We start from the raw sequence: 25,954 nt of genomic DNA, 5'->3' as shown, positions 1-25,954 counted from the left end.
TTTCAGGGAAGGGTGCACAGGGAAGAAGGAAGCCAGGAAATAAGCACATTGCCCAAAGCCTGCTGGAGGGGCACTCAGGACCTAGAAGGTCGTTCCAGATGAAACCAGAGTCCCTGAGTGACCCCTTCAGTGGCAGGCCATCATCTGCTCCACCCTGCTTGAGACTCAACTCTGCTCGGTCTCTGCTGTGATGCAAAAAGTCCCTAGAGGCTCCTGCTTGGTCATGCTTCAACTCTCTCGAGGCTTCTTAGTGCTGCCCTCAGCATGTGTCTCCTCCGTTGTTGGCATGTCTTTCTATGTGTCTCCTGTTTGGGGAAGAGGTGTGGTTGCTTTCCTGAATCACTCCCTTGGGGTGTAGGGCTTTCAGGGCTAAGGCAGCAGCTGCCTGTACCATAGCCTACCTGTGGCTTCCTTCCCTGGCACATAGGTCCAGAGCAGTCAACCATAAATAACAAAATGGTGGGGACATGTTACATATGGGCCCCTTTGAATTTTTTTTTAATTAAAAAAAATTTGTTTTGAAGTTTATTCATTTTTGAGAGAGACAGAGTGCAAGTGGGGGAGGGGCAGAGAGACAGGGAGACACAGACTTCGAAGCAGGCTCCAGGCTCCCAGCTGTCAGCACAGAGCCCGATGTGGGGCTCTAATTCACGAACTGTGAGATCATGACCTGAGCCGAAATCAGGTGCTTAACTGACCGAGTAACCCAGGTGCCTCACATAAGGGTCCCCTTAAACCCCGTGTGGGCACGGGCAGCTTCTCAGCAGAATGCAGTACCCGGCAGGCACTTCATTCTAGTAGCCCCTCCCTCAGGCTTCCCTTAGAACTAGGGCAGGCTTCTCCTTGTGCTTCCCCAACCTCTGAGCCTTTGCATGTGCCTGTCCCAGCCAGGTGCTGCCCGTCCCTGCAGACCCTTCTCACACAGCTTTTCAAGCCCACAGTGTAGTCATAGGAAATCTGTACTTCTTAAATAGCAATCGTGAACTGTGTAACTTCTCCTGTGTTATTGTTTTGTTAACTTTTATCTTGTTTCCCCACTCCAACTGAACCACTTTAGGGAAATGATATTGCCTCATATGAAGTAGGTCCTTGATAGATGCCTGTAGATTGGCTTTCTTTCTTTCTTTCTCTCAAGTTTTTTTATTTTGTGAGAGAGAAGGAGAGAGCATGAGCAAGGGAGAGGCAGAGAGAGCAGGAGAGAGAGAATTCCGAGCAGGCTCTGTTCTGTCAGTACAGAGCCGGAGGCGGGGCTCGGTCCCAGGAGCCATAAGATCATGACTTGAGCCAAGATCAAGAGTCAGATGTTTAACAGACTGAGCCACCCAGGTGCTCTGATTGACTAACTTTGTAAATCCTCACCCAAACCCATGGAAGGGAACTGTGGTGTGGAGAGCAAAAATAAACACATTTGATCAGGGAGCCACAGTGTGTCAGGGATTTCTCACGTGATCACTGGGCCCTCCTTACAAATCCTAAGGACTGAGCTCTTTCCTGGTGTTTGCCTGTGTGGTGCCAGCCTCAGACCCTTACCTCTGACAGGGCTGTAGTATGTCTGACCAGCCAGGACGCAGCAATTAGTATGGATAGGTGAGTGAGAGTGTACTGGAATTCCAGTTGTTTCACACAGATAGCTAAAAAGCTGGTCATTTTGAAAACAGAATGAGCTGTTAAATCACAAAGCCCACATTGAAGTGTGCACTGCTTTTAGAAATAACAACAAGGCAATTGATACAGTAATAGAAGTTAGCCAACTTTTTTTTTTTTTTTTTATGGGTGACTGAGGAAAGACAAAAAAAAGGAGAAAGTAAGGGTCCTTAACATGGTTGGGACATTGGGATGTTGATGTTCTTTTTGGAAAGTAGCTTAAAAAGAAAATTGTCTGAAACGTCCTGATGTATTGCAGTCACTTCTTATAAACTCATCAGTAGTGTGTTTATCTTGATGTTTATTTTAAGTGATGTACACAAGTCTGGCACACTGTTCTACCGTGAGCTTCTCTCAGGAGAGCTGGTAACTGGTGATCAGTGTGTGCAGTTTACTAACACAAAGAACACAGGTTATTTTATGTTCATCGTAACATATGTTCAACTTAGCACCTAGGCTGTGAGACAAGGGGTAGAGTGAGGCCTGGTGTTCAAGTTAAAGGATCACATTAAAGGGGCTCCTGGCTGGCTCAGTCAGTGGAGCATCTGACTCTTGATCTCAGGGTTGTGAGTTCAAGCCCCATGTTTTAAGTAGAGATTACTTAAAAATGTTTTTCTAAAAATATTAGAAGAAAATAAAGGATGACATTAACAAGTCCACACTGAAGAGCATGGACTGTGAGGACTGGGCCTTATAATAGGAAAATAATCCAACCTTCTTAGAGCTACCTGGTGCTGAACAGAAAACTGGGAGATAGTGAAGTAAGAGAAGCGTTAATTGATGCTGCAGGATACTTAAACTAAAACAGAAATCGTGATATAATGATCACTGAGGAATTTATTGTTTTGGGTTCTTTACTCCTTTCTATACCTTTCTAAAACTTTCCTTTAAATTCTAGTATTAGAAGTATGCTGTTCACACAGAAAACTTAAGAATGATTAGTTATCAAAATCAGTGCTTTCCATCCTGTGTCCAACATCTTTAAAAAAATGAGGTGGTAGCAAAGAAAGAAAATATCAGAATATATTACATGCAGTAAGACTAAGTATTCTATTGTGAAATGGTTGTTAATTGTAAATAAATATGTAAGTCATAATGTACAGTCCTGATGTATGTATGTATCTTTTAGGTCAGTCAAGAGTTTGAAAATCATAGATATAAATTGTTCTTGAATTTGCCTCTGCTATTGTTTTTTTAAAAAAAATTTTTTTTAATGTTTATTTTTGATGGAGAGAGAGAGCATGAGTGAGGGAGGGGCAGAGAGAGAGGGAGACACAGAATCCAAAGCAGGGTCCAGGCTCTGAGCTGTCAGCACAGAGCCCAATGAAGGGTTTGAACTCGAGAACAGCAAGATCATGACCTGAGCCAAAGTCAGACGCTCAACCGACTGAGCCACCCAGGCGCCCCCTCTGCTATTCTTTAGTGCAAAGACTACACATTCCAAAATATAATATCTAGTGTAGTAGGGCACTTTCTTATGTATTTGCTGTATTTACTTTCAAACTTCAGACTACTTTTTGCTTTTACTTGTAGCTGTTGGGCCACTTTTGTTTCCTTGTTTAAACCAATTTACAATTAATAGGGTTCGAGTGTGGATTAACTAATCATAGGCCAGACCTCAAGAAAAGTAACACAGTCTTGACACTAGACTGAAAAAAGCCCTAAAACACCCAAATAGAGATTTGCTAAATCCACTAAATCCAACTAAAACCTGTGCAGAGGAAGGAACTGCCAAGTGCCTGGGCAGCCGGCAGCCCTAAGCCTCTTTGGAAAGAAGGGCATTAAATAAGAGAATTCATCGTCTGACATGAGTTTGTGCTCAGAAAACCTGGAAAAGAGTGAGCAGGAAGAGGATCGAGAAATCTCTCAGGCTTCTCATGTCTGGAAGTAGCTCAATATTGGCTTTGAAGGCCCAGAAGGCCGTCGGCATCCTCCTCCCTTCGAGGCCCTGGTTAGCTTGTGGGTGGGGAGGTCCAGGTTTGCCTACAGGGGCTGGGAGTGCCTCAAAGGGAGTGCCTCACTGAAGTGTTTGTGTCTGTCCAGAACTTATCTCTGAGCAGCACGGCTGTCCTCTTGGTTGGAGGAGAGGTGGGGGAGGTCCAAACTGGGATTGCAGGCTGCTTTATCTTACTCAGGGTACTCACACTAACACCAACAGTGCCAAGGTACAAAGGATATATGAAGATACACAGTGCAGGCAATTTGATGTAAACAGTAATGAAGCATTTGATAATGGGATTTTAATTGGCCCTATTAAAAAGTTTGCAAGTTACGTAAGTAGCAATATTTGTGGTCATTTTAGGGCTTGGTGGTTACCACTTACCATGTCTGCCTCAGCCACAGACCTAGGAAGTGGAAGAGCCAGTCTTCTGACCGGCAGGCCAATCCATTTTCCTAAAATCCTTCACATACGGGGTGTGAGGCCCAATATAAACAAGCAAAATATTGGCACAGAACACTGAGTGGCCATTTATCTTCCTATTTGGGTTGGATAGACTTTCAGTGTTTACAGAATTCAGGGTGCCCTTGGAATAAGAAGCAAATTAAGGTTGTAATTTTTTTTTTTTTACAAGTGCTTTTCTACATTATACGTGGACTCACTTGGGATTCTAATACTACTTCACTACTTCAGATTCTCAAAGTCTCCCACTTTTCACTGTTATTGGTGAGAGCATAGGGGCCTTTACAAAGAAGTACACTGAGCCTGCTTTAAAGCCAGCAAAATTGATTTTCAAATCAATTGTCAAATTCAACTGTGTTACTTTCCGAAAAGATTTCCTGACTCCTTTTAGATCTGTCAACCACTGAAGTAATTCACTTTTCTAATGTGCAGATAAGGAATATCTATTAATATTTTGTTTCTCCTGAGAAACTGTGATCTGACTTTTGGATGTGGATATAAACACTTGGGGATTAGTTGAAATAAGAGCTCAACTTAATCCAGGATTTTTTTTTTCTTTTGAGAAGATTATTGTCCTTTTTATAGTGAAGAACTACTTCTATACTTTTTTTTTTTAATTTTTAAATTTATTTATTTATTTTGAAAGAGAGAGCGAGTGGGGGACGGCAAGAGGGAGAGCATGAATCTTCAGCAGGCTCCACAACCAGTGTGGAGCCCAACTCTGGGCTCGATCTCACAAACCGGAACGTCATGATCTGAGCCGAAATCAAGAGTTGGGCACTGGACCACGCAGGTGCCCCAAGAATTACTCCTATAAAAAACAAATGTAACCCCCAAATCATATCTGTGTTATACTGAGATTAGAGATGACCCAGGATGAATTTAACTTATGCCATCAAAATTTAAACTTTAACCAGTAGGATTACATGCCAAAATAATTGCTGTAATTTTAATTTTTTGGGTGCAGATGAAGAACTAGCACTGGATGGCAGTTTTGATCAAGACCTAAAAAACTATCACAAACTCCAGTGGGAAACAGAATTCAAACCTGTGGCCCAGCAGCTCCTGAACCGAATTCAGAGTCATCATACCTTCCTGGAACCACTGCCTATTCCTTCTTTCTAACATGATGTAGATTAACCACAGAAGCAAGAAGTCAGGTCTCCTTCATTCTTACGGAGTGGTAACATGCATGAACATTTGTTTTTCAGTATGGACAAATAGTGAAAGTTTTTCAGATACTGATTTTAGTGAGTAGTCTAAGTATCTTAGAAGAAATAGGCATTTCTTCTCATTAGGTAGGTATTATGGAAAAATGAATATAAATGTGCTCTCTGCTATGAGAAATGTAAGATGAAAATATATTCACAGTTTTTCAAAGTACATGACTTCTTCTTCTATTCTGTATTAAATACTTCGGTTCCAGTCTTAAAATCTGGATTTAACAACTTTGGAATTTAAGTGTTTGTCAGTTCAGTAAGTGAACCGTGCAATGAAGACTCCTAGATTTTGTATCTGGGCAGAACGGTGATCAACACTGTGAGGACCACATCACCACATAACCGTCTGTACTAATTCTTTGTCCTCTAATAATAATTTTCTGGTCAGGTACCAGTATTTTTCTTGTTTTCATGTTAAGAGCGGGAGTAAGCAGAAAAATTTAGAGACACCTGCTTTGGGCAATCTACTCTATTAAATAAGTAAAATAGATGAAAAAGGGAGTACTTTACCTCTTTCTTTTCATTTGAAATAAAATGACTAGACCACACAGTCCTTCTAGTTGTAACTCTCTGTGATTAGGGAGGTGATAGAACATCCTCAAAAGGGTATAGGCTTAGGTAAATGGCAGATCTCAGCTTGAATCCTAGCTATCTCCTGTGTGGACCTTGGGCAAGCAACTTAATTTCTTTAACTTCAACTGTAAAATGGGAATAGTAAAATAGGAATGTTTTATTCTAGTGCAGTTTGGGAAAATAACAAAAACATTAAATGGGCAAGTTGCCTAGCATAGTGTCTGATGTGTAAGTAGGTGCTCAATAAATTATAGCATGGTGATGGTAATTTTTTAGTTTACAATTCTTTGCAGGGTAAGTTTGGCCTTTGAAAAAATGATAAAAACCAAAGAAATTGAGATGATTATTCTATATTAGCCAAATGAAGATTTGGAAATAAAAGCAGATGCACTACTCTGCTTGGAGAAAAGCTGTTATGAATGGCTCATCTCTCACCCTACAAAATACCAAGACTAATGGGAAGAGGGCATGTACTCCAGACTGGATGGGCTCTCAAAGACCATTAGAATATAATATCTAAATTTTCAGGAATAAATAGACTTTCCAAGGGCCCTTTTAGTCTGGGCCTAGTCTCTGACAAGGGCTCAGCAAAATCCCCTAGGGACACTTATTGTATACCTTATTGTATAGTCTGAGGGGCTGATCTCTCAAAACCATTTAAGGGTCTAAGTCTTTTTTTTTTTTCTTTCTTTCTTTTTTTTTTTTTTTAATCCATAGCAGGCCATATATTCTACTTTCACTGAAAAAGATCAAACTATTTCTCCCCCCAAAACAGCCCCCTCAGTATTTATAACTAATATAATAACTCATGGTGGAATACCATTATTCCTATTCTCCATATAAACTCTCCACCCTCACACTCATGTGCAAGCTGGACCTTTTGGAACCACCTATCTGCCTTCCCCTTCGCTTTTTAAAAATATTTTTTTAGGGATGTCTACACTGTACATGATGCTCAAAATCACAGCCCTGAGATCAAGAGTCACATGCTCTACTGACTGAGCCAGGCACCCTTGTTTTTTTGTTTTTTTTAAGTGATTAAAAAAACACATAAAATTTACCATACTATTTTTAAGTGTGCAGTTTAGTAGTGTTAGGTATATTCACATTGCTCTGCAACAGAGCTCTAGAACTTTTTCGTCTTGCAAAACTAAAACTATATTCATTAAAAAAAAAAAATCCCCATTTCCTCTTCCCCCCAGCTCCTAGCAACCACCCTTCTACTTTCTGTTTCTATGAATTTGATTAGATACCTCACATAAGTGGAATCATATGATACTTGTCTTTTTGTACTGGCTTATTTAACTTAGCATAATGTCCTCAAAGTTGATTCTTGTTGAAGCATGTGACAGGATGTTCTTCCTTTTTAAAGCTGAATAATATTTCCTTGTATGTATATGCCACATTTTGTTTATCCAGTCATCCATCAGTGGACATTTGGGTTGCTTGTACCTCATAGCTATTGTGAATAATTCTGCTGTGAACATGGTGTGTAAATAGCTCTTTGAGATCCTCCTCCTTTCAACTCTTTTGGGTATATACCCAGAAGTGGAATTACTGGATCGTATAGTAGTTCTATTTTTAATTTGGGGGGAATATCTATAATGTTTTCCATTGAGGCTCCACCATTTTACATTACCACCAACAGTGCACAAAGGTTCAAATTTCTTCATATCTTTGCCAATGTTTGTGATTTGTTTTTTATAGTAATCATCATAATGGGTGTAAAGTGATAATGTCATTGTGGTTTTTATTTGCATTTCTCTAATAGTCAGTGATGTTGAGTGTATTTTCATCTGTTTGTTGACTGTTTATATATCATTCCTGGATTAATGTCCATTCAAGTCCTTTGCCCATTTTTTAGTCGGTCTGTTTGGGTTTTTTGTTGTTGAGTTGAAGGAGTTCTTTATATATTCTGGCTATTAATCCCTTATCAAGTATATGACTTGCAAATATTTTCTCTCCTTCCATAGGTTGTCTTTTCACTGTTGATTGTGCCTTTTGATGCACAGAAGTTTTTTGTTTGTTTTTATGTATGTCTGTCATGGGGCTCAAACTCATGACCCCAAAATTAAGAGTCACATGTTCTACTGACTGAACAAGCCAGGTGCCCCATTGATACACAGAAGTTTTTAAGTTTGATGTAGTTCCATTGGTCTATTGTTTCTTTTGCCTTTGCCTTTGGTGTTATATCCAATAAATCATTGACAAACCCAGTGTCCTGAAGCTTTTTCCCTATGTTTTCTCCTAGGAGTTTTATAGTTCTTATATGTAGGTATTTAATACATTTAATTAATTTTTGTGTATGGTATAAAGTAAGGGTCCAACTTCATTCTCTTGCATGTGGATATCTAGTTTTCTGAGCACCATTTATTAAAGTGATTGTCTTTTCCTCATTGAACAGTCCTGGCACGCTTGTGCTTAATTTGACCATACACATGAGGGTTTATTTCTGGGCTCTCTGTTCTATTCCATTGCTCTGTATGTCTGTCTTTATGTCAGTACCACACTGCTTTGATTACTATAGCTTTGTAATGTATTTTTAAATCAGGACATGTGAGACCTCCAACTTTTTTTTTTTAATGGAAGTATAGTTGACCTACAATATTATATTAGCTTCATGTGTACAACATAATGATTCAACAATTATTTACATTACAAAATGCTCACCAAAATAAATGTAGTTACCATCTGTCATCATACAAAGTTATTAATAACATCATTGACTATATTACCTATGTTGTACTTTTCATCCCCATAAGTTCTTTATAACTGGAGGTTTGTACCTCTTAATCCCTTTTACCTACCTTGCCCATACTCCCATGTCCTCATCTCTGGCAGTTGCCAGATTGTTCTCTGTATTTATTAGTCTGTTTCTGTTTTTTATTTGCTTGTTCACTTGTTTTTTAGATTCCACATATAAGTGAAATCATACAGTATTTGTCTTTCTATGTCTGATTTATTTCACTTAGCATAATACCCTTTAGGTCCATCCATGTTGCTGCAAATAGCAAGATTTCATTTTTTTTTTACTGCCCACTAATATTCCATTGTGTATATATACCACATCTTCTTTATTCATCTATCAGTGGATGCTTAGGTTGCTTCCATAACTTGGCTACTGTAAACAATGCTGCAATAAACATAGGGGTGCATATATCTTTTCAAATTAGTGTTTTCTTTTTCTTTGAGTAAATACCCAGTAGTGGAATTACTTGATTGTATGACATTTCTATTTTTAATTTTTTAAGGAACCTCCGTACTGCTTCACATAGTGACTGCACCAATTTACATTCCCAAAAGTGCATGAGGGTCCCCTTTTCTCCCCATCTTTGCCAACACTTGTTAGTTCTCGTCCTTTTGATAATAGCCTTTCTGTGTGGTATGAGGTGCTATCTCATTGTTTTGATTTGGATTTTCCTGATTAGTGGTGTTTAGCATCTTTTCATGTGTCTGTTGGCCATTTGTATGTCTTTGGAAAGATGTCTGTTCAGGTCCTCTGCCCATTATTGAATCAGATTCTTTGTGTTTTGTTTTTTTTGTTTGTTTGTTTGTTTGGTGTTGAGTTGTAGGAGTTCTTTATATATTTTGGATATTAACCCCTTACTGGATATAGCATTTGCAAGTGTCTTCCCCAATCAGTATGTTGTTTTGTGTTCATGGTTTCCTGCACTGTGCAAAAGCTTTTTAGTTTGATATAATCCAACAGTTTATTTTTGCTTTTGTTTCCATTGTCTAAAGAGACCAATCCAGAAAAATATTACTAAGACTGACATCCATGAGTTTACTGCCTATATTTTCTTTTAGGAGTTTTATGGTTTCAGATTTTACATTTAGGTCTTTAATCCATTTTGAGTTTATTTTTGTGTATGGTGTAAGCAAGTGGTCCAGTTTTATTCTTTTGCATGTAGCTGTCCAGTTTTCACAACACCATTTATTGAAGAGACTGTCTTTCCCCCACTGTATATTCTTGCCTCCTTTGTCATGGGTTAATTGACCATATAAGTGTGGGTTTATTTCTGGGCTCTCTATTCTGTTCTGTTAGGATCTAAGTGTCTGTTTTTGTGCCAGTTCCACATTGTTTTGATTACTTTGTAGTGTAGTTTGAATCTGAGGTTGTGATACCTCTAGCTTTGTTCTTCTCAAGATTGATTTGGCTATTTGGGATCTTTTGTGGTTCCACAGAAATTTTAAGATTTTTTTCCTTCTAGTTCTGTGAAAAATAATATTGTTATTTTGATAGAAATTGCATTGAATCTGTAGATTGCTTTGGTAATGTGGACATTCTAATAATATCCTTCCAGTTCATGAGCATGGTATGTCTTTCTATTTATTTGTACTGTCTTCAGTTTTTTTCATTAACATCTTATAGTTTTCAAGGTACATATCTTTCACCTAGGTATTTTATTCTTTTTGATGCAATTGTAAATAGGATTGTTTCTTAATTTCTCTTTCTGCTATTTTGTTATTAGTGTATAGCATTGCAACAGATTTCTGCATATTAATTTTGTATCTTGCAATTTTACTGAACTCATTTATTAGTTATACTAGGTTTTTGTTGAAGTCTTTAGGCTTTTCTATATATGGTATCATATCCTCTGAAAATAGTGATAGTTTTACTTTTTCCTTACCAATTTAGGTGCCTTTTATTTGTTGTCTGATTGCTGTGGCTAGAGACCTCCAGTACTATATTGAATGAAAGTGATGAAAGTGAACATCTTTGTCTTGTTCCTAGTCTTGGAGGAAAAGGTTTCAATTTTTCACCATTGAGTATGTTAGCTGTGGGTTTGTCATATATGGCTTTTAATATCTTGAGGGATGTTCCCTCTACACCCTCTTTGTTGAGAGTTTTTAATCATGAACAGGTGTTGAATTTTGTCAAATGCTTTTTATGCAGCTATTGAGATGATTATATATATATTTTTTTATCGTTCATTTTGTTAATATGGTGTGTCATGTTGACTGATTTGCAGATATTGAATACCCTTGCATCCCTGAAATAAATTCCACTTGATGGTGATAAGTGAGACTTTATAAATGTATTTTTGAATTCAGTTTGCCAAAATTTTGCTGAGGATATTTGCATTCATGTTCATCAGGGATATTGGTCTGTAATTTTATTTTTTTTGTAGTGTCTTTGTCTGGTTTTGGTATAAGGGTAATGCCTTATAGAATGAATCTGGAAGCATTCTTGTATTTTTTTTGGAATAGTTTAAGGTATTAGCTCATCTTTAAATGTTTGGTAGAATTCACCTGTGAAGCCATCTGGTCCTGGACTTTTTTGTTGTTGTTGGGAGTTGATTACTGACTCAATTTTGTTGCTAGTAATCAGTCTATTCAAATTTCCTGATTTAGTCTTGGAGTACTGTGTTTCCAGGATTTATCCATTTCCACTAGTTTGTCCAATTTGTTGGCATATAGTTTTGCATAGTAGCCTCTAATTATCCTTTGTCTATCTATGGTTTCAGTTCTCCTCTTTTATTTCTAATTTTATTCTTGAGTCCTCTCTTTTTTTCTTGATGAGTCTGGCTAAAGGTTTATCTTTTCAAAGAACCAGCGTTTAGTTTAATTGATTTATTTTTAAGTCTCTACTTATTTCCACTCTGATCTTTTTATTTTTTTCTTCCTTCTATTAAGAGTGGGATTTGTTCTTTTTCTGATTCCTTTAGGTGTGAGGTTATATTGCTTATTTGAAGTTTTTCTTGTTCTTTGAGGTAGACCTGAATTGCTATAAACTTCCTTCTTAGAAATGCTTTTGCTGCATCCCAAAAGATTTTGAACCATCGTTTCCCATTTTCATTTGTTCCAGGTATTTTTTTTATTTCCTTTTTCATTTCTTCATTGACTCATTGGATGTTTAGTAGCAGGTTTAGCCTCCACTTATTTGTGTTTCTTCTAGTTTTTTTTTTTCTTGTAGTTGATTTCTAGTTTCATACTGTTATGTACAGAAAACATGCTTGATAGGTTTTTAATGTTAAATTTACTGAAACTTGTTTTGTGGCCTAACGTGATGTATCCTGGAGAATGTTCCATGTGCACTTGAAGAGAAGTGTATTCTGCTTTGTTTGGATGGAATGTTCTGTATGTATCTGTTAAGTTCACCTGCTCTGTGTCATTCAAAGCCACTGTTTCCTTATTGACTTTTCTGTCTGGATGATCTATCTCTTGATGGAAGCAGGACATTAAAGTCTTCTACTGTTATTGTTTTGCTGTCAATTTCTTTATGTCTGTTGTATTCGTTTTACATATTTATGTGCTCCTATGTAGGCGTGCATAGATATTTATAATTGTTACATCTTCTTGTTAGATTGATCCCTTCATCATTTTGTAATGCCCTTCTTTGTGTTTTGTTACAGTTTTTGTTTCTAAAGTCTATTTTGATATATAAGCATTGCCCCCCCTGCTTGTTTTCCACTTCAATTTCATGGAATATCTTTCTCTATCCCTTCACTTTCAGTTTCTATGTGTCCTTAGGTGTGAAATGAGTCTCTTGTAGGCAACATATAAGTGGATTTTCTTTTTTTTTAATCCATTCAGTCCTTTGATTGGAGTATTTAGCTCATTTAATTATTGGTAAGTATGTACCTGTTGCTATGTTGTTAATTGTTTTCTGGTTTTTATAGTTCTCTGTTCCTTTTTTCTTCTCTTATACTTGTCTCTTGTAATTTGATGACTTTCTTTAGTGTTATGGTTGGATTCCTTTCTCTTTATTATTTGTGTATCTATTATAGGCTTTTAGTTTGTGGTTATCATGAGGTTCATATTTACCATCCTAGATATATAGCAGTCTATATTAAGTTGATGGTTGCTGAAGTTCAAACACATTTTATTTTTTATTTTATTTAATTTAAAAACATTCATTTTTGAGAGAAGAGTGCAAGCAGGGGTGGGGCAGAGAGAGAGAGAGAGACACACACAGAATCTGAAGCAGGCTCTAGGCTCTGAACTATCAGCACAGAGCCTGATGTGGGGATCAAACCCACAAACCATGAGATCATGACCCGCGCTGAAGTTGGATGCCCAACCAACTGAGCCACCCAGGTGCCCCAGTTCAAACACAATTTAAAAGCACTACACTGGGGCGCCTGGGTAGCTCAGTCAGTTAAGCAGCCGACTTCAGCTCAGGTCATGATCTCGCAGTCCATGAGTTCGAGCCCTGTGTCGGGCTCTGTGCTGACAGCTTAGAGCCTGGAGCCTGTTTCGGATTCTGTCTCTCCCTCTCTCTGACCCTCCCCTGTTCATGCTCTGTCTCTCTCTCTCTCTCTCTCTCAAAAATAAATAAACGTTAAAAAATAAATAAATAAATAAATAAATAAATAAATAAATAAAATCACTACATTTTTACCCCATGCACGTTTTACCCCATGTGTGTATATGATATCATGTTTTACATATTTTTATTTCATGTATCCTTAACTAATTTTTATAGATATAATTGTACAACTTTTTATCTTTTCACCTATATGCTAGTTTTATAAGTGATTGATCTATATCTTTATATGTTTGCTTTTACTGGTGAATTTTTTTCTTCCATAATTTTCTAACTTCTAGGTATGACCTTTTCATTTCCATTTAAATGTGCCCTTCTGGGGTGCTTCAGTGGCTCAGTTTGTTGACCATCCGACTTCAGCTCAGGTCACGATCTCACGGTTCATGGGTTTGAGCCTTGCATGGGGCTCTGTGCTGACAGCTCAGAGCCTGGAGCCTACTTTAGAGTCTGTGTCTCCCTCTCTCTCTGCCCCTACCCTGCGCACACTGTGTGTCTCTCTCTCAAAGATAAATAAACATTAAAAACAAAATCAAAATAAAATTAAAAAAAATTAAGATGTCCTTTTAACATTTCTTCTAATGTTTAGTGGTGATGAACTCTGACTTTTGTCTGGGAAACTCTATCTCCCCTTCAATTCTGAATGATAACCTCGCCAGGTGGAGTATTCTTGGCTGTAGGATTTTTTCCTCTCAGCACTGACTATATCATGCCACTCACTCCTTTCTGGCCTGCCGAGTTTCTGTTGAAAAACCAGCTGATAGCCTTATGGGATTTCCCTTATAACTATTTTCTTTTCTCTTGATGCTTTTAAGATTCTCTCCTTATCTTTAATTTTTGACATTTTAATTTTTATATGTCCTGGTATGGACCTCCTTGGGTTCAACTTTTTTGAGGTGCTCTGTGATTCTTAGACTTGGACGTCTGCCTCCTTCCTCATGTTGGGGAAGTTTTCAGCTATTATTTCTTCAAACAAGTTTTCTGTTCCTTTATTTCCTCTCTTCTCCTTCTGGGACCCCTATAATGCAAATGTTATTATTTTTGATGTTGTTGCAGAGTTCCCTTAGCATGTCCTCATTAAAAAAATTTTTTTTCTTCTTGCTGTTCAGCACAGATGCTTTCCATTACTCTGTCTTCCAGATCACTGATCTGTTCTTCTCTATCCTTTAATCTGTTGATTTCCTCTAGGGTATTTTTCATTTCAGTTATTATATTCTTCAGTTCTGATTGGTTCTTTTTTTAATATTTTCTATCTCCTTGTTGAAGTTCTCACTGAGTTCATCTACTCTTGTCTTAAATCTGTTAAGTATCTTTATGACCATTCCTTTGATTTCTTTATCAGATAGATTGCTTACCTCCATTTTGCTTAGTTCTTTTTCTGAGCTTTTTGTCTTATTCTTTTACTTAGAACATATTCGTCGGTGTCCTCATTTTGTCTAACTCTCTGTGTTTGTTTCTGTGTATTAGGTAGGTTAGCTACATCTTCTGGTCTTGAAAAGAGTGACCTTATGTAGACAGTGAGTGTCCTGTGGGGCACAGTAGCACAATCCTCCCTGGTCACCAGAAGCAGGTGCTCTTGGGTGTCCCCTGTGTGGGCTGCATGTGCCCTCCCATTATGACACAACTGCTGTGTGCACACTGGTGGGCAGGGTTGGTTCCCGGGGTGGGTGACTATAATGACTGGCATAACTATTACAGGTGCACTGGTGGACAGACCTCCCCCCACCAGAGTGACTGGCTGCAATGACTGGCATGACCATTGTGAGCATGCTGGTGGGTGAGGCTCTCCAATTTCTTAGGGAAGGATTTGCTTTGGAAGGGTACCAGTCTTGCCAGGGCTGCCTACGGGGTTTGGTTGGCACTAGTGACTCTGGGGGGATACTGGTCCCAACTCAGGTGTGGTGGGACAGGAGCCAATTTCGGAGGGGTGCCTACTTGAGGTGGGTCCTCAGAGAAACTCCAGGACACCATGAGCAGTGTTAGCAAGGCAGATGGAAAACAATAGAACTGGCTCCTCCCAGCTTCTGGCCAGCTAGGCTGAAGGTAGGCAAGAAAAATGGTGCCAATTTGCATTTCTGTTCCTGGAGAAAGCTCCTACATATGCCTGCCTCTCTGGCACATACCATAAAATTAGTTAATCTCCTTCATGTATAATCCAAGCAATTTTAAACTGCTGTTTTTGTGCTGGGTTTTAGAAAGAGTGATATAGCACTGGCCCTTTAAGAGCCAAGTCTCTGTTTCCTATAGCCTTCCAGCTCTCCTGGAGTTAAGCCTCACTGATTTTCAAATCCATTTGTTATGAGTGCTTGTTTCCTTAGTGCAAGTCTTCAGGGCCGGGATGTCCAGTGTGGGGCTTAGTCTTTTTACTCTTCAGGGAGGACAACTGTACCTGTGATATTATCCCTTCTGCTATGGATGGCTGTCTTGGAGGTTTCATTCCTGACCACGTCTCTTCTCCTACCTTTCTCACTGTGGTTTCTTCTTTATATGTTTAAGTGTCACAGATGTATTCTGCCATTCTTCAGGTTGTTTTGAGGGTGAGTTGCATTATATGTAGCTATTGCCATGATATGTCCACGGGAGGAGGTAAGCTCAAGACCCCTTCACTCTGCCATCTTCCTGGAATAAACCTACTTTGTTCTTTCTCAAGAGTGTTTTGGCTTTTGGGGGTCTTCTGAGACTTCATATGAATTTTAGGATGGATTTCTCTCTTCTTGCAAAAAATGGCATTTTTGAAAAGATTACATTAAATCTGTAGATTTAACAATATCCTGAAGTCTTTCAATCCAAGAACACAGATGTCTTTCCACTTATTTGTGTCTTCTTTAATTTCTCACAGAAGTTTATTGTAGTTTTCCATGTACAAATCTTTCATCTTGGTGAAACTTCTATTTATTCTTTTCAATGCTATTGTAATGGAACTGTTTTCTTAATTTCCTTTTCAGATTGTTCATTTTTAGTGTATAAAAATGCAACGGATTTTTGTGTGTTGATTTTGTATCTTGCAACTTTGCTGAGTTTACTAGTTCTAATAGGTGTGTGTGTGTGTGTGTGTGTGTGTGTGATCTCTAGGGTTTTCTGCATATAAGATCATGTCACTTACAAACAGATAATTTGACTCTTCCTTTCCAATTTGAATACTGTTTCTTTTTCTTAACTAATGGTCCTGGCTAGGACTTTGAAAACAATGTTGAATAGAAGTGGTGAAAGTAGGGATCCTTGTCGTATTCCTGATCTTATAAGAAAAGTTTCAGTCTTTTCATTGAATGTGATGTTAGTTATAGGCCTTTCACATATGGGCTTTATTATATTCAGATAGTTTCCTACTAATTCTACTTTGTTGAGTGTTTTTAATCATGAAAGGGTGTTAAATTTGTCAAATGCTTTTTCTGAATTAAGATCATCTTTTTTTTTTTTTTTTGGTCCTTCCTTCATTCTGTTAATGTGGTGGATTGCATTGATCATTTGTTGTATGTTGAACCATCTTTGCATTCCAGGAATAAATCCTATTTCACACTTTTGATGTGCTGTTGAATTTTTTTTGCTAGTATTTTGTTCAGGATTTTTGCATCAGTATTCATCAGGGATATTGGTCTATAGTTCTCTGTAATGTCTTTTTTTTTTTAATTCCAGTTAGTTAACATACAATTTTATATTAGTTTCAGGTGTACATAGCGATTCAGCATTTCTATACATCACCCAGTTCTCATCAAGGAAGTGCACTCCTTAATCCCCATCACCTATTTAACTCATCTGCCTACCCATCTCCCTTCTGGTTCTCTATAATTAAGAGTCTGTTTCTTTTCTTTCTTTTTTTTTTTTAAATTATTTATTTTTTAAAATATACATCCAAATTAGTTAGCATGTAGTGCAACAATGATTTCAGAAGTAGATTCCTTAGTGCCCCTTACCCATTTAGCCCATCCCCCCTCCCACAACTCCTCCAGTAACCCTCAGTTTGTTCTCCATATTTGTGAGTCTCTTCTGTTTTGTCCCCCTCCCTGTTTTTATATTATTTTTGTTTCCCTTCCCTTATGTTCATCTGTTTTGTCTCTTGAAGTCCTCATATGAATGAAGTCATATGATTTTTGTCTTTCTTTGACTAATTTCATTTAGCAGAATACCCTCCAGTTCCATCCACATAGTTGCAAATGGCAAGATTTCATTCTTTTTGATTGCCAAGTAATACTCCATTGTGTGTGTGTGTGTGTGTGTGTGTGTGTGTGTGTGTGTGTGTGTGTATATATATATATATATATATATATATATATATACCACTTCTTCTTTATCCATTCATCCATCGATGGACATTTGGGCTCTTTCCATACTTTGGCTATTGTTGATAGTGCTGCTATAAACATGGGGGTGCATATGTCTCTTCAAAACAGCACACCTGTATCACCTGAATAAATGCCTACTAGTGCAATTGCTGAGTTGTAAGGTAGTTCTATTTTTAGTTTTCTGAGGAACCTCCATACTGTTTTCCAGAGTGGTTGCAGCAGCTTGCATTCCCACCAACAATGCAAAAGAGATCCTCTTTCTCCGCACCCTCACCAACATCTGTTGTTACCTGAGTTGTTAATGTTAGCCATTCTGACTGGTGTAAGGTGGTATCTCATTGTGGTTTTGATTTGTATTTCCCTGATGATGAGTGATGTTGAGCATTTTTTCATGTCGGTTGGCCATCAGGATGTCTTCTTTGGAGAAGTGTCTATTCATGTCTTTTGCCCATTTCTTCACTGGATTATTTGTTTTTTGGGTGTTGAGTTTGATAAGTTCTTTATAGATTTTAGATACTAACCCTTTATCTGATATGTCATTTGCAAATATCTTCTCCCATTCTGTCAGTTGCCTTTTAGTTTTGCTGATTATTTCCTTCACTGTGCAGAAGCTTTTTATTTTGATGAGGTCCCAGTAGTTCATTTTTGCTTTTGTTTCCCTTGCCTCTGGAGACATGTTGAGTAAGAAGTTGCTGTGGCCAAGGCCAAAGAGGTTTTTGCCTGCTTTCTCCTCGAGGATTTTTATGGCTTCCTGTCTTACTTTTAGATCTTTCATTAATTTTAAGCTTATTTTTGTGTATGGTGTAAGAAAGTGGTCCAAGTTCATTCTTCTGCATGTCGCTGTCCAGTTTTCCCAGCACCATTTGCTGAAGAGACTGTCTTTATTCCATTGGATAGTCTTTCCTGCTTTGTCAAAGATTAACTGGCCATATATTTGTGGGTCCATTTCTGGGTTCTCTATTCTATTCCATTGATCTGAGTGTCTGTTCTTATGCCAGTACCATACTGTCTTGATGATTACAGCTTTGTAGTATAGCTTGAAGTCCGGGATTGTGATGCCTCCTGTTTTGGTTTTCTTTTTCAAGATTGCTTTGGCTATTCGGGGTATTTTCTGGTTCCATACAAATTTTAGGATTGTTTGTTCTAGCTCTGTGAAGAATGATGGTGTTATTTTGATAGGGATTGCATTGAATATGTAGATTGCTTTGGGTAGTATCAACATTTTAACAATATTCTTCCTATCCAGGAGCATGGAATTTTTTTCCTTTTTTTTTTTGGTGTGTGTGTGTGTGTGTGTCTTCTTCAATTATTTCATAAGCTTTCTAGTTTTCAGTGTATAGATTTTTCACCTCTTTGGTTAGATTTATTCCTAGGTATTTTATGGGTTTTGGTGCAACTGTAAATGGGATCAATTCCTTGATTTCTCTTTGTCGCTTCATTGTTGGTGTATAGGAATGCAACCGATTTCTGTGCGTTGATTTTATATCCTGCAACTTTGCTGAATTCATGAATCAATTATAGCGGTGTTTTGGTGGAATCTTTTGGGTTTTCCATATAGAGTATCATGTCATCTGCGAAGAGTGAAAGTTTGACCTCCTCCTGGCCGATTTGGATGCCTTTTGTATCTTTGTGTTGTCTGATTGCAGAGGCTAAGACTTCCAATACTATGTTGAATAACCGTGGCAAGAGTGGACATCCCTGTCTTGTTCCTGACCTTAGGGGGAAAGCTCTCAGTTTTTCCCCATGGAGGATGATATTAGCGGTGGGTCTTTCATATATGGCTTTTATGATCTTGAGGTATGCTCTATTCCTACTTTCTTGAGGGTTTTTATCAAGAAAGTATGCTGTATTTTGTCAAATGCTTTCTCTGCATCTATTGATAGGATCATATGGTTCTTGTCCTTTCTTTTATTAACATGATGTATCATATTGATTGATTTGCAGATATTGAACCATCCCTGCATCCCAGGTATAAATCCCACTTTATCATGGTGAATAATTTTTTTAATGTATTGTTGGATCTGGTTAGGTGGTATCTTGTTGAGGACTTTTCATCCATGTTCATCAGGGAAACTGGTCTATAGTTCTCCTTTTTAGTGGAGTCTCTTGTCTGGTTTTGAAATCAAGGTAATGCTGGCTTCATAGAAAGAGTTTGGAAGTTCTCCTTCCATTTCTATTTTTTGGAACAGCTTTAAAAGAATAGGTGTTAACTCTTCCTTAAATGTTTGGTAGAATTCCCCTGGAAAGCCATCTGGCCCTGGACTCTTGTTTTTTGGGAGACTTTTTATTACTAATTCGATTTCCTTACTGGTTATTGGTCTGTTCAAATTTTCTATTTCTTCCTGTTTCAGTTTTGGTAGTGTATATGTTTCTAGGAATTTGTCCATTTCTTCCAGATTGCCCATTTTATTGGCATATAATTGCTCATAAGGAGTCTGTTTCTTGATTTGTCTTTCTCTCTCTCTCTTACTTTTTCTCTTTGCTTGTTTCATTTCTTAAATTCCACATGAGTGAAATCGTATTTTTCTTTCTGTGAACTGACTTATTGCACTCAGCATTATACTCTCTAGCTCCATCCATGTTGATGCAAATGTCAAGATTTCATTCTTTTTAATGGCCGAGTAATATTACATTGTGTGTGTGTGTGTGTGTGTGTGTATAATGTGTATGTATATATATATGTATATGTATATGTGTATATACATATATATGTACACACACACACACACACACACACACCACATCTTTATCCACTCATCAGCCAATGGACATTTGGGCTCTTTCCCTAATTTGGCGATTATAAATAATGCTGCTATAAATATAGCGGTGCATGTATCCCTTTGAATTAGTGTTTTTGTATTCTTGGGGTAAATACCCAGTAGTATGATTGCTGGATTGTAGGGTAGTTCTATTTTTAACTTCTTGAGAAGACTCCATACTGTTTCCTCGAGTGACTGCACCAGCTTGCATTCCCACTGACAGTGTAAGAGTGTTCCCCTTTCTCCACATCCTCACCAACACCTGTTATTTTTTTTATGTTGTTGATTTTAACTATTCTGACAGATGTGAGGTGATATCTCTTTGTAGTTTTGATTCCATTTCCCTGATGATAAGTGATGATGAGCACTTCTTCATGTGGCCATCTGGATGTCTTTGGAGAACTATCTGTTCATGTTTTCTGCCTATTTTCAAGTAGGATTATTTGTTTTCTGGGTGTTGAGTTGTATAAGTACTTTATATATTTTGGATACTAACCCTTTATCAGATATGTCATTTGCAAATGTATTTTCCCATTCTGTAGTTTGCCTTTTAGTTTTGTTGATTGTTACCTTTGCTGTGCAGAAGCTTTTTATTTTGATATAATCCCAATAGTTTATTTTTGCTTTTGTTTCCCTTGCCTCAGGAGATGTACCAAAAAGAAGTTGCTACATCTAATGTCAAAGAAGTTACTACCTGTGTTCTTTCTCTAGGATTTTAATGGTTTCCTGTCTCACATTTAGGTCTTTAATCCATTTTGAATTTATTTTTGTGTATGGTGTAAGAAAGTGGTTCAGTGTCATTCTTTTGCATGTTGCTGTCCAGTTTTTCCAACACCGTTTGTTGAAGAGACCACCTTTTTCCCATTGGATATTCTTTCCTGCTTTGTCGAAGATTTAATTGACCATATAATTGTGGGTTTATTTCTGGATTTTCTGGCCTGTTCCATTGATCTATTTGTCTATTTTTGTGCACTGTATTTGCCACCAGCTTTGCTCTTCTTTTTCAAGATTGCTTTGGCTATTTGTGGTCTTTTGTGGTTCCATACAAATTTTAGGATTGTTTGTTCTAGTACTATAAAAATGCTGTTAGTATTTTGATAGGGATTACATTAAATCTGTAGATTACTTTGGGTAGTATAGACATTTTAACAATACTTAACAATATAGATATTTTAACAATATTCTTCCAATCCATGAGCATGGAATGTCTTTCCATTTCTTTGTGTTATGTTCAATTTCTTTAATCAGTGTTTTATGGTTTGTAGAGTACAAGTCTTTCACCTCTTTGTTTAGATTTATTCCTAGGTATCTTATTATTTTTGGTGTAATCGTAAATGGGATTGTTTTCTTAATCTCTCTTTCTGCTGCTTTGTTATTGTTGTATAGAAATGTGATAGATTTCTGTTGGTTGATTTCGTATCCTGCAACTTTACTGAATTCATCAGTTCTAGCAATTTTTTGGTGGAGTCTTTTGGGTTTTCTATATTAGTATCATGTCATCTACAAATAGTGAAAATTGTACTTCTTCCTTACCAATTTGGATGTCTTTTACTTCTTTTGTTGTCTGTTTGCTGTGGCTAATACTTCAATACTATGTTGAATGAAGTGGTGACAGTGGACATCCTTGTCTTGTTCTTGACCTTACGGAAAAGGCTCTCAGTTTTTCCTCATTTTTTAAAAAGTTTATTTTTGAGAGAGGGGTGGAGCAGAGAGAAAGGGAGAGAATCCTAAGCAGGATTCTTGTGCTGACAGCATGGAGCCTGATGCAGGGCTTGATCCTATGACCCTGGAATCATGACCTAGGCTGAAATCAAGAGTTGGACGTTTAACTGAACCACCCAGGTGCCTCTCAGTTTTTCCCCACTGAGGATGATGTTAGCTGTGGGTTTTTCATGGATGGCCTTTATTGAGATATATTCCCTTTAAACCTACTTTGTTGAGGGTTTTTATCATGAAAGGATGTTGCACCTTGTAAAAATGTTTTTCCTGTGTTTGTTGAAATGATCATGTGGATCTTATCTTTTCCGTTATTGATGTGATATATTGCATTAATTTGCAAATATTGAGTCATGTTTGCAACCCAGGAATAAATCCCACTTGATTGTGGTGAATTATTTTTTAAATGTGTTATTGGACTGGGTTTGCTAGTATTTTGTTGAGGATTTTTACATCTATGTTCATCAGAGATATTGGCCTGTAGTTCTGTTTTTTTGCGGTGTCATTATCGGGTTTTGGTATTAGGGTAATGCTGACCTCATAGAATGAATTTGGAAGTTTTCCTTTCTTTTCTAAGACTATGGAATAGGTTGAACAGAACAGATATTAACTCTTCTGTTTGCTAGAATTCATCTGTAAAGCTGTCTGGTCCTGGACTTTTGTTTTTTGGTTATTTTTTGATTACTGATTCAATTTCTTTGCTGATTATCAGTCTGTTCAAATTTTCTATTTCTTTCTGTTTTAGTTTGGTAGTTTGTATGTTACTAGGAATTTATCAATTTTTTTCCAGTTTGTCCCATTTGTTGACACATAGTTTTTCATAATATTCTCTTATGATGTTATTGTATTTCTGTGGTGTTATTTCTCCTTTCTCGTTTGTGATTTTATTTGGGTCCTTTCTCTTTTTTCTTGCTAAGTCTGGCCAGAAGTTTATCAATTTTATTGTTTTTTTTTTCAAAGAATCATCTCCTGGTTTCATTGATTGTTCTATTGTTTTTTTAGCTTTTATATCATCAATTGCTGCTCTATTTTTATTTTTTCATTCTGCTGGTTATATGTTATTTTTTAATTTTTTTTAATGTTTTATTTTTGAGACCGAGCATGAGTGGGAGAGGAGCAGAGAGAAAGGGAGACAACAGAATCCGAAGCAGGTTCCAGGCTTTGAGATGTCAGCACAGAGCCCAACATGGGGCTTGAACCCATGAACTGTGAGGTATGACTGGAGCCAAAGTTGGATGCTTAACCAACTGAGCCACCCAGGCGCCCTGGTTTTATGTTTTGTTCTTTTTCTAGCTCCTTTAGGTGCAAGGTTAGGTTGTTTATTTGAGATTTTTCTTGTTTCTTGAGGTAGGCCTGTATTGCTATAGTCTTGCTTTAAAAACTTCTTTTGCTGCATCTCAGAGGTTTTGGACCATTGTGTTTTCATTTTCATTTGTTTCCATGTACTTTTTCATTTTGTCTTTTATTTCCTGGTTGACCCATTCATAGTTTGGTAGCATGTTATTTGACCTCCGTGTGTGTTCTTTCTCAATTTTTTCTTGTGATTGATTTCTAGTGTCATAGTGTTGTGGTCAGAAAAAATTTTCAATCTTGAAATTTGTTCAGGTTTGTTTTGTGGGCTAACATGTGTGATCTATTCTGGAGAATGTTCCATGTGCGCTTGAAAAGAACGTGTATTCTGTTTTAGGATGGAATGTTCTGAAAATATCTGTTAAATCCATTTGTTCCAGTGTGTCATTCAAAGCCATCATTTCTTTGTTGAGTTTCTGTTTAGATCTGTCCATTGTTGTATGTGGGATGTTAAAGTCCCCTACTATTGTATTACTATTGATTAGTTCCTTTATGTTTTTTATTAACTGTGTTATGTATTTGGGCACTCCTATGTTGGGTGCATAAATAGTTACAATTGTTATGTCGTCTTGTTGGATTGCCCCCTTTATTGATATATAGTGTCCTTCTTTGTCTTTTGTTAGTTTTATTTTTACTAAAATTTTTTTAACATTTATTTATTTTTTGAGAGACAGAGACAGAGTGTGAGCCAGGGAGGGGCAGAGAGAGAAGGAGACACAGAACCCAAAGCAGACTCCAGGCTCTGAACTGTCAGCACAGAGCCTGATGTGAGGCTCGGACCCATAAGCTGTGAGATCATGACCTGAGCCAAAGTTGGACACTTAACTGAGCCACCCAGGCACCCCTGTTACAGTCTTTGTTTTAAAACAAAATCTACTTTGTTGGATATAAGAATTACTATCCAGCTTTCTTTTGACATCCTTTGGCATGATAGATGTTTCTCTATCCTTTCAGTATGCAGGTGTCTTTAGGTTTAAAATGAGTCCCTTGTATGTAGCATATAGATGGGCCTTTTTTTTTCCTTTATCCATTCTGTCATCCTGTGTCTTTTGATTGGACTGTTTATTTACATTCAAAGTACTGATTTATTGATGTATTTGTTGTCATTTCATTACTTGTTTCGTGGTTGCTTCTGAAGATTTCTCTGATCCTTTCTTGTCTTTCTCCCTTTCATGTTTTGCTGCTTTTCCTTAGTGATATATTTGGATTTCTTCATCCTTTTTCTTTGCATATTAGTATTTTTTGATACATAGTTACCATTGGGTTTGTATATAACTTCTTCTGCATATAGCAGTCTATATTAAGTTGATGGTCATTTGAACTCATTCTTTTCTCCTCCCCATGTTTTAGGTATATGTTATATCCTTTTTTCATTAGTTCCTTGACTGATTTTTTACAGAAATATTCATTTTTATGGCTTTTGTGTTTCCCACCTCTACACTGTCACTTTTTGTCCCTCCCTTTTTTTTTTTTTTTGAAAGGGCCCAAAAGTGGTGGGCAGGGGCAGAAGGAGAGAGAGAGAGAGAGAAAGAGAAAGAATCTTAAGCAGGCTCTATCCAGAGCATAGAGCCTGACGTAGAGCTCAGTTCCACCACCCTGGGATCATGACCTGAGCCAAAATCAAGAGTCAGATGCTCAAACGACTAAGCTACCCAGGTGCCCCTTGTCTCTCCCTTCCAAAGAGTCCCTTTTAATATTTCTTGTAGAGCTGGTTTAGTTGCCATGAAGTTCTTTAGTTTTTGTTTGGGTAACTTTTTATGTTTCCTTCTATTCTGAATAACAGCCTTGCTGGATACAGTATTCTTGGCTGTAGATTTTTCCCATTTAGCACTTTGAATATACCATGCTACTCCCTCTGGCTTACAAAGTTTCTGTTGAAAAATCTCCTGGTTTAAAAAAAAAAAATCTGGTAGCCTTACGGGTTTTCCCTTGTAAGTTAATGATTTCTTTTGTTTCTTTAAGATTTTCTTTCTTTATTGGGATGTCTGGGTGGCTCAGTTGGTTAAGCAGCTGACTTCAGCTCAGGTCATGATCTCACGGTCCATGAGTTTGAGCCCCACATTGGGCTCTGTGCTGATAGCTCAGAGCCTGGAGCCTGCTTCAGATTCTGTCTCTCCCTCTCTCCTCCTCCCCTGCTCACACTCTGTCCCTCTCTCTCCCTCTCAAAAATAAGTGTTAAATTAAAAAAAACTTTAAATGCTGTATTTTGCAAATTTAATTATGTCTTGGTGGGTCTGCTTTTGTCAATTTGTTGTGGGTACTGTATGCTTCCTGGATCTGGGTATCTGTTTCCTTACTTAGGTTAGGGAAAATTTCAGCTATTATTTCTTCAAATAAATTTTCTGTCCCCTTTTCTCTCTCTTCTTCTGGGACTTCTATAATATGAATGTTGCTATATTTGGTGCAATCACTGAGTTCCCTGTTCTTGTTTTGCATAATTCTTTTATCTCTCTTTTGTTTAGGTTCCCATTACTCTGTCTTCTATGTCATTAATTCGTTTTTCTGCTTCTTCCATCCTGCTGTTCATTACCTCAAGTGTGTTTCTTATTTTGTTTCTTGTGCACTTTATCTTTGCTATGTTTTTCCTTATCTCTGTGTTAAGGGTTTCATTCATGTCTTCTACTCTTTTCTCAAGTCCAGTGAGTATACTTATGCCCATTGAGTTAAATTCTCTTCAAGGCATGTTACTTATATCTGTTTTGCTTAGATCTCTGACTGTGGTCCTGGCTTGTTCTTTCATTTGG

The 25,954-nt window shown here is 37.4% G+C and overlaps 1 protein-coding gene across 4 annotated transcripts in view; it reads left to right on the top strand.

Annotated features, from left to right (window-relative positions):
• The window catches only part of ARMC2 (armadillo repeat containing 2), a 125,729-nt gene that overhangs the window by 98,463 nt on the left and 1,312 nt on the right, over positions 1 to 25,954 (top strand). For 3 of the 4 annotated variants that reach the window (XM_027057141.2, XM_027057142.2, XM_053222393.1), the window contains one exon: positions 5,013 to 5,430. The exons of the other annotated variant lie outside the window; for it this stretch is intronic. In XM_027057141.2, the coding sequence (XP_026912942.2) occupies positions 5,013 to 5,170 (158 nt within the window). In that variant the 3' untranslated portion in view covers positions 5,171 to 5,430. Of the gene's footprint in view, positions 1 to 5,012; positions 5,431 to 25,954 lie in introns of those variants that run through there. 4 annotated transcript variants of the gene reach the window in all.

This window comes from Acinonyx jubatus, chromosome B2 (assembly GCF_027475565.1).
Source record: "Acinonyx jubatus isolate Ajub_Pintada_27869175 chromosome B2, VMU_Ajub_asm_v1.0, whole genome shotgun sequence".
Lineage (NCBI taxonomy): Eukaryota > Metazoa > Chordata > Mammalia > Carnivora > Felidae > Acinonyx > Acinonyx jubatus.
This window is presented reverse-complemented; position numbering and strand designations above follow the sequence as displayed.